Source organism: Thamnophis elegans, chromosome 4 (assembly GCF_009769535.1).
Source record: "Thamnophis elegans isolate rThaEle1 chromosome 4, rThaEle1.pri, whole genome shotgun sequence".
NCBI lineage: Eukaryota > Metazoa > Chordata > Lepidosauria > Squamata > Colubridae > Thamnophis > Thamnophis elegans.
The window spans coordinates 135,247,745-135,256,910 of record NC_045544.1 but is presented as its reverse complement, the minus strand read 5'-3'; the positions used below and the strand labels follow the sequence as shown (position 1 = coordinate 135,256,910).

Sequence of the window (9,166 nt, the reverse complement as noted above, 5' to 3'; positions counted from 1 at the left end):
GGTTGTAAAATGGGGCAAAACTCAATAGCTGGCTCACTTAGCAGTGGCCATGTTGGGCTGCCTCCCCTCGCAATGGAAATTGTGATCGTTAAGTCGGGGACTACCTGTAAAAGCAACACCCCTTTTCGCATGGGTGCAAAACCATGTGGAAAAAAAATTATATGGTACTTCAATTGTGCCATCACACCTGCCATTTTCACTTTTTTTTTAACCTCCTCTACAGGCACCTCCGAGTGGAATCTGAAGAGCAGAATATTGTAACTAGTCACATATTTTGGAATTCGGGGGTGAGGGGGCCCACTGAAGGATGTTATTCAAAGCATCTGGCTTGGCGTTCCAGATGCAGAAAAGATGCAAATAAATGAATTTCCCATTTAAGAGCCATCCTCACCATTATAAGTAGACCCAGTGGTGGAATTCAAATTTTTTTACTACCGGTTCTGTGGGCATGGTGTGGTGGGCATCCCAGGTTCTTGGTGGGCGTAGCAGGGGAAAGTTACAGCAAAATCCCCATTTCCTCCCGATCAGCTAGGACTCAGGAGGCAGAGAATAGATGGGGGCGGGGCCAGCCAGAGGTGGTATTTACTGGTTCTCCGAACTACTCAAAATTTCTGTTACCAGTTCTCCAGAACTGGTCAGAACCTGCTGAATGCCACCTCTGAAGCAGACTTCATATTATGATCGTAAGGTAGTCTGCCATTTTGTGGTCATCCTTAAACAAACCCACACTCCTTAAGCAAATGAATGATTCACTGTGGACACAGTGTTGCTCAAACTTGGAAGTATATACTGGTTTTTGGCAAAACCACGGCTGTCTAGGGAATCTTGGGTGTTGATCCACAAGGCTTCAAGTTTCCAAGGATGAGAAACACTGCCCTAAACACAAAATATTGTGTGCCAAAGCACGAGTTGTGTTTTCTGAACTTTGGTTGTGTAGGAAGTTAGCGCTCACTCCTCTCCTAGAAAAATGAAATATTTTAGGAAATATTAAAAGGGTAGAATATTTCCCCTAAAAGGGAGGCAGAAACTCAGCTCCCCACCCCCACCCCTTTGTCAATGGACCATTAAGGTCTGGGCCAGTCTATTCTACATAACAAAGATCTGCCTCCTTCAGGCAGAACCATAATAGGAATCCCAAAGCTGTTTCATGACATCATCACCCAGCAAAGGCTCAACCAAGCCCGGGACTCAGGACAGCCTACAGAGATGTCCCTGCATGACCCATGGGAGTCTGACAACCAATCAGAATACAAGCTCAAATTCAAAAGCCCAGAGAGGGCATAAAACTAAGACACTCTCAGCATCTCTTCCCTTTTTTTTTTCTTTGCCCAGAAGCCATGTATATCCTGTCCACCATTAAACCATCTTCCAAACAGTCCCCATGTTTCCTGTCTCTTTCCCCCCACTTGGAACTGAAACCAGATGGGCATTTCTTCCAACACTTGAAAATGATTCCCAAAGAAAAACCAACATAGGGAGAAAATCCTTCTCCTTCCTGTTGATTTGCAGGTTTGCCTTTATCAGTGGTAAAACTTCCTGGAGTTAATCTTATCAGTCTGCAGTGAAAATGTTTGCTTAAAAAAGGCAGTCAAATTCTGCCTTATGACCACTTTCCATTACGTGAGAAGGTTAAATTCCAGAGCAAACATACAGAATGGCAAGAAAAGGTACAGGTTGAATACACCTGGATAAGATTTTCCGACCATGTACGTTCTCGCAAATTAATTCTCATTATTTCTCCAGATTTATACAATGTCACAGAACCTAAGTAACTTTCTTGTCATTGGCAGAAAGGCTCCGAATTGCAGTGATTTTTTTAAAGAAAGGATAACTTTGAATACTCACCTGTCAATAAGCTGAAGGATTGACTGCAATTATTTTATGACTTATTTTGCTAGAGTTGTTAAGCCAACTTCAGTTGTTACATGAATTTACAATTGTCTCCATGCGGCCATGTGATTAAAATACAGGCTGGGCAACTGGCAGGTATTTATGACAGTTGCGGTGTCTTAGGTCACGTGATCATCATTTACGACCTTCGTTGCCGGCTGCAAGCAAGCAAAATCAAGGGAAGAAGACGGAGTCACTTAATGACCATGAGATTTGTTGAGAGATTGCAGTGATTCGCTTAACCACAATGGCAAAAAAAAAGAAAAAAAAAAGATAAAGTTGGGCATGACTCACTTAACAATCCCCTAACTTTGCAATGGAAATTCTAGTCCCACTTGTGGTCATAACTATGGATCTTGCAATTCTGGTACTGTACAAAATCAAGCAGGTCTTTTCTTGAGTTTCTTTCTCACCCTTCCCTATTTCTTGAGATCATGTCATCTTTTCTGCAAGTCTCCCTTTAGCAACTTCCTCTAGAATAGAATAGAATAGAATAGAATTCTTTATTAGCCAAGTGTGAATGGACACAAGGAATTTGTCTTTGGTGCATATGCTCTCAGAGTACATAAAGAAAAATAAAATACAACCATCAAGAATCATAAGATAGAACACTTAGCGATAATCAAGGTTATCTTGATAATCAAGCTATCAAATCATATAAAGAAAATGATTCCAAGTTCAGTTCTCCATTTGTTCAGAGATGCCTGTGAGAACCAGCAGAGAGGTGCTAAAATATGATTAGCTTGGCTTAAACAAAATACTTCCTTGTAGTTGGGGAAATCCCAGCTTTCAATAAAATATCATTTTTTATGGCTACTGAGTATCTGGGAGGGGTAGGAAATGAAGGGAGGAGGACACGATAAACCCTGCCTTGCAACGTTATGACGGAAACCATATGATTTATGTCATGTTCAGTGTTGAGAGACAAGCATTTCTCATCCTTTCATCATTATGGTTTGCAACTATGCTGGAAGTGACCATAAATAGATGAGGAAATACCCGTATGATTTTTCAATTCATACAGTACTGCTTAACTTACAAACATTCATTTAGCAACCATTTAAAGTTACGATGACACTGACCATTTTTCATACTTAGGTCTGTTACAGCATTATTCTCATTGTCAGGAAATTTCTCCTCAGTTCTAAGTTGCTCCTCTCCTTGATTAGTTTCCACCCATGGCTTCTTGTCCTGCCTTCAGGTGCTTTGGAGAATAGACTCCCTCTTCTTTGTGGCAGCCCCTGAGATATTGGAACACTGCTATCATGTCACCCCTGGTCCTTCATTTCACTAGATTTACATAGCGAATTCCCGCAACCATTCTTTAGACAAATCCAATTCCTGCAACCTTCTTAGTATGTTTTAATCCTCCAGTCCCATAATTCATTCATTTTTAAAGTGTCAATCTATCAAGATTTGATTTGATTGATTTTTTTGATTTTATTAAGAATTTATATGCCGCCCTTTTCCCTGGAGGGACTCAGGGCGGCTTACAATAATGAGGGGAAGGGGGTGCAAGACAAGACTTAAAGGAAAAAAAAAATCGTGAATAAAAGAAAATTATCCATAAAAACACAACATTCATTCAACATTCGGGCGGGGTGAGAGTAATCCTATCCCCAGGCCTGACGGGATAGCCAGGTCTTCAGGGCTGTGCGGAAGGCCTGGACTGTGGTGATAAGATAATGAAAAGACCAATGACTATGATAGGATATGTTGTATTTTTAATGATATACTTAATTTTTTTTTTTGATGGACCAATCACATGCCATCCAGTGGTTGTCAACTCTTATGAACCACACAGGTTAACAATATTCATAATACAGATGCTAAGATGTACAGCTGCATTTCTCAAACTTGATCATTTTAAGAGACAGGGACTTCAACTCTTCTGGGAGTTGACGTTCACACAGCCTCAAGTTACAGAAACACTGATGTAGAGAGTGATCAAGTTACCATTACGGTAGTTGTAGTACAAAATAATATCTTCAAAGGGAAACCTTTGGGTACTCTCTATCTATCGTCTATTATATTTTTTATCTCTATGAGCTCCTTCTTAGATGCTTCTCACCCACTGCTGCCAAATACTTGCCAAGAAAACATGATTAAATGGGGGGGGGGCTTCAAAATTGCAATGAAAACTGCAGGATTTCAGATGGAGGCAGTGAGCCTTCCCCCCCACCCTCCGGAATGCATATCTATGTTTTTTTTATAGAAAGAAGACAAGAAGGAAATTATATTTTGGTTTGGCCGCTTGTGGGTAACTCTATATTATTATTTCTACAGAAGGATATTGACAGTACCGGCTGTCCTCTATCATGTCAGGTGATGAGAGCAAGATTGGAGGGGAGGGGCTATTTTTGCATCTCATCGCAAAGGGAAGGTTAAATCGAGAGAAAGACACTTCAGGTTTCAACCGAAGGTCGTTTAAATCCAGCACTGTAACCCTTCTGAGAGAGAACAGAAAATACATTTGCAGTAGCAGTCTTCTAATATTTGAGGGGCTGCCCCAAAGAAGAGGGGGTGGGTGGGTTTACACCTCTTCTCCAAAGCCCCTGTAGCCAGGACAAGAACCAACGGATGGAAACTAATCAAGGAGAGAAGCAACCTTGAACTAAGGAGAAATTTCCTGATGGTGAGGATCAGAATCAGCTGGAAGGGACCTTGGAGGTCTTCTAGTCCAACCCCCTGCTCAAGCAAGGAGACCCTATACTATTTCAGACAGGTGACTGTCCAGTCTCTTCTTAAAAACCTCTACTGATGAAGCCTCTACAATTTCTGGTGGCAAGCTGTTCCACTGGTTAATTGTCTTCACTGTTAGAACAATCGCCACCATCTGAATTATTCTCAGGTAGAAAGAATCAGGACCACAGGTGAAATTCCATTTCAGCCATTTCATTGCTCTTGTCAATACAGGTAGTCTTCAAAGTACGACCACAACTGAGCCCAAAAGTTATGTTGCTAAGTGGGCTTTGCTCCATTTTACCCGCTTTTTTGCCACAGTTGCTAACTGAATCACTGCAGTTGTTAAACTAGTAACACGGTTGTTAAGTGAATCTGGCTTCCCCATTGACTTTGCTTGTCAGAAGGTCGCAAAAGGGGAATCACATGGCCTCAGTATACTGCAGCCGTCATAACTATGAGTCAGTTGCCAAGCATCCAAATTTTTATCATGTGACCATGGGGATGCTTCAATGGTCATGTTACTTTTTTCAGGGCCATCATAACTTCAAACAGTCACTAAATGGACTGATGTTAAGGACTAAGTGTACATATGCATAGCTACATCTCTCTTGTACGAGAACTGTTATCATTGGTTGATGTCCCTGTATAATTTGGCTGGGGCCACACAGAATATATTTATTTCTCAAAGGACCTGGGAAATTCTGACATAAATTTCCAGTTTTCTAGAAACTAATCAATGCTATTTATTTCCCTCTTATTAGTAACCTTGACTATCATTAAGTGTTGTATCTTATGATTCTTGATGGATGTATTTTATTCTCCTTATGTACACTGAGAGCATCTGCACCAAAGACAATTTTTGTGTGTGTCCAATCACACTTGGCCAATAAAGAATTCTATTCTATTCTATCCCATTTTTCTATTCTATTCATTGCTATTCTATTTCTATCCCATTTCTCTATTCTATTCTTCTATCCCATTTCTCTATTCTACTCTATTCCACCCCATTTCTCTATTTTATTCTTCTATCCCATTTTTCTTTTCTATTCTTCTATCCCATTTCTCTATTCTACTCTATTCTTCTATCCCATTTCTCTATTCTTCTATCCCATTTCTCTATTCTATTCTATTCTATTCTTCTATCCCATTTCTCTATTCTATTCTATTCTTCTATCCCATTTCTCTATTCTATTTTATTCCTTTTCTTATTCTATTCTATTCATTACATCTGCCACCTGTCAGAAATGGTGTCCTTGGGGATGGGTTGGACTAGATGACCTCCAAGGTCCCTTCCAACTCTGTATTTTATTCTGTACATTATTTCCCTCCCCCCATATATGCTGCCAGATCAGGGAAGTATAAAAAAGGAATGGAGAAAGGATTTCCACCAACAGTTCTTAAAAACAATAAAAAGAACAATAAAAAGCATCCAATATTATTATCTATTAAAAAAAAACCCGGAGGGGGGGGGAATAGGAATTTCGCCTCAGCGCGAGAGTAGACTCGCGCTGAGGCGAAATTCCTATTTTCCTCGCTCCTCGTTTTAAAAAATAGTTCTTAAAAACAATAAAAAGAATAATGAAAAACATTCAGTATTATTATAGATTTTTAGAAAACCGGGAGTGGAGGAAAATAGGAATTTCGCCTCAGTGCGAGTCTAGTCTCGCGCATGCGCACCGACTGCCTGACGGCGCACCGTCGGCCTCGCACCGGAAGTGAGGGCTGGACGAACACCTCTCGGGGGGGAGGGGCGGACGAGTGACACGCCAGGGGGCGGTGCCTAGCTTTGAAAGAAGAGGAGGGGTCAGTTAATTGGCGACGTCACGTGATTCGGAATGGAGGTGGCGGCGGCGGCGGCAGCTGAGGCGAACATCTTCCTCAGGAGTCGGCGGGGGCGGCGCTGCTGTTGCGGCTACTGCTAGTCCAGGCGAACCGGCGGCCGCGACGGCGGCAGCCGCCTGAGACGAGCGGCTGGTGTTGCGGGGCACGGGCGTCGTCGTCCGTCATGGACTGAGGAGACCCGCGATGGGCAACAAGGAGTCGCGCATCGGCTTCCTCACCTACGACGAGGCCCTGCGGAGGGGTGAGTGGGGAGGGCGGGGTACCCGAGGAGGCGGGTATGCAAACCTGTGTTCGGAGCGCCCTGATTGGCTCCGGCGGCGGGTATGCTAATGAAATATGTAAATGAGAGAGAGAGGGGGAGACGGAGGGGGCGCCGGGTTGGCAGAGAGCAGCGACCTCTCCGTGTGGGCGGGGCTAAGCTAAGGAGGCATGCAAAAAGTGGGAGGAGCTTTGGGGACTGGAGGGGTTGCCTTCTCGCCCCATGGGGATGGAGTGCAGCTCCCATCATCCGTAGCCAGTCTGGATAGGGTCTAATAGAATAGAATGGGATAGAATAGAATATAGAGATGGGATAGAAGGATAGGATAGGAAAGGATAGAGAAATGAGATAGAAGAATAGTATAGAATAGAGAAATGGGATAGAAGAATAGAATAGAATAGAGAAATAGGATAGAAGAATAGAATAGAGAAATGGGATAGAATAGAATAGAATTCTTTATCGGCCAAGTGTGATTGGATACACAAGAAACTTGTCTTGGTGCATATGCTCTCAGTGTACATAAGGAGAATAAAATACATTTGTCAAGAATCATAAGGTGATACCTTATTACCATAAGTTGATAACTATCACTTAGTGATAGTCATAGATTACCAATAAGCTATCAAATTATAGTAGGAAACAAATAAAACTATAAATTGTAAAGATACAAGCGACATGGTTATAGTCATAAGTGAGGAGAGAGAGTTATTAGGAAGGAAGAGAAGAATAATAGTAATACAGTCTTAGTAAATTGACAGTGTTGTGGGAATGAGTTGTTTAGCAGAGTGATGGCGTTCGAGGCGGGGTGAACTGTTCTTGTATCTAGTTGTTCTGGTGTGCAGTGCCCTATAGCTTCGTTTTGAGGGCAGAAGTTGAAACAATTTATTAGGGGCTCTTCAAAGGTGGGTAACATGGCAGACTGGCAGAGGAGATGATGGGAGGTGGACATTTAACCTTTCTGGAGCCCATCAGATGGGGAAGGGGGAAGGGTTGGGCAGCAGTGGAGACAGAGGGGGGGCTGACTCTGGGGCAGCTGTGGGGAAGGACTCGGGGTGGGCCAAGGCAGCATTGCTGCAGAGGGAGAAATAGGCTGGAGTGTTTGGCACCTCAGGATGTGGAATAGTGGGGGGGGGAGGGTTGGGGGGGGCAGACCTGTGGTCCTCAGTGGATATTGGGGAGACGTGGGTGCCATCACTGTTGTGCAAAGGGGGATATTGCGGATGGGGTAGACAGGTTATCCCTCTTTGGTTATAGTTGGAGCTTGTTAAAAGGTTGGAAGATTTTCAACCATGGTTGTTCCAAAGACAGTTGGACTTTCTTCATTTCCCCACCCCCCTTGAAAATGTTTTGCTTCTCATCCAAGAAGCTTCTTCAATTCATTCTTCCGAAGCTTCTTGGGTGACAAGTGAAATGTTTTCAAGCGGAAAATAAAATATCCACTTTGCCTTTTGGGACATGTTTACAGAACGGTTTAGTGACACACCTTAGGATGTAACTTCAAAAGTGGCCTGTTGGAAATGGCTATAAGGGAACCAGGATTAAGGTTGCTATGAGATGGTGTGGCTGTTGAGGGGTTGGACCTGCCCCTCTTCATGTTTTTATGGGGCAGGGGGTGGTGGGGGTGACTAGATGTTGATTAGATCTGGGAATGAAGCTCACAAGGCTGAAAAGAGACTAGGTTGATGACATGTTAGGGAATGGAGGGTTTATTGCCAAGATGAGTACTGACATAAAATACTTGTACGGATACTTGAAAGGGTTAGAATAGATATTCATATATATGTTAATTACTCATCTGCTTGGTGTGTTGGAGAGTATAAGACAGATCTTGCCGTGATTACAGCCATTGCCGTATGGTAAAGTCCCTTGGAGGAAAATCTCTTTAATCTTGTATTTGCTGGTTTGTTTTATTGGTGGTTATTATTGGTTGCTTGTTGACGCTGTTATTAGCTACTGCCTAGTGGAATATTGAGCAATCGCGCCTAATAAAAAGTACTTAAAAGCACATGAAATAATCTACGTGCCTTTGAACAGGCCACCGTAAGAGCGGCATAACCTTAAGAACTAGCTGCTCAGTGTTCTTGTTTCCTCTTTTCTTCCCCACTTGTTTTCCTTGTGTGTCATCTCCTCTTACGCTGCCTGCCGCAAGCCAAGCCTGCGGGCAAAGACTCTCTCCTTTTGTTTATCTCTTAGCCCCTCTGGAAGCCGGTTTCCAACCCTGGGGAGAGAAGTGCTTTCAATGCATCCCTCGGAAAAAACCATGCTGTGGTGATGATCTGTGGAGATTCCCAAGGCGCAAAGTGTGGCGGTGGTCTGGAGGTCCTTGAGATGATAAATGGCAGTTGAGCCTGGAAGAGAGGAGGCAGCGGAAGGGAAGCCATTACATTGCATTCACACAGTTGGAAGGGGTCTTGGAGGTCTTCTAGTCCAAAGCAATGAGGGGGTCTGGGTTTCAGGGCCTGGCTCAAAGGAAGAGAAATGCCCTTCCCT

At 43.1% G+C, this 9,166-nt stretch overlaps 1 protein-coding gene across 6 annotated transcripts in view; it reads left to right on the top strand.

Annotated features, from left to right (window-relative positions):
* The first annotated feature begins 6,332 nt into the window (after positions 1 to 6,332).
* The window catches only part of USP32 (ubiquitin specific peptidase 32), a 214,242-nt gene continuing 211,408 nt past the window's right edge, over positions 6,333 to 9,166 (top strand). For 3 of the 6 annotated variants that reach the window (XM_032215797.1, XM_032215796.1, XM_032215793.1), the window contains exon 1: positions 6,335 to 6,658. In XM_032215797.1, the coding sequence (XP_032071688.1) occupies positions 6,601 to 6,658 (58 nt within the window). In that variant the 5' untranslated portion in view covers positions 6,335 to 6,600. Of the gene's footprint in view, positions 6,659 to 9,166 lie in introns of all 6 variants that reach the window. The other 3 variants (XM_032215792.1, XM_032215794.1, XM_032215798.1) reach the window with 3 other exon arrangements.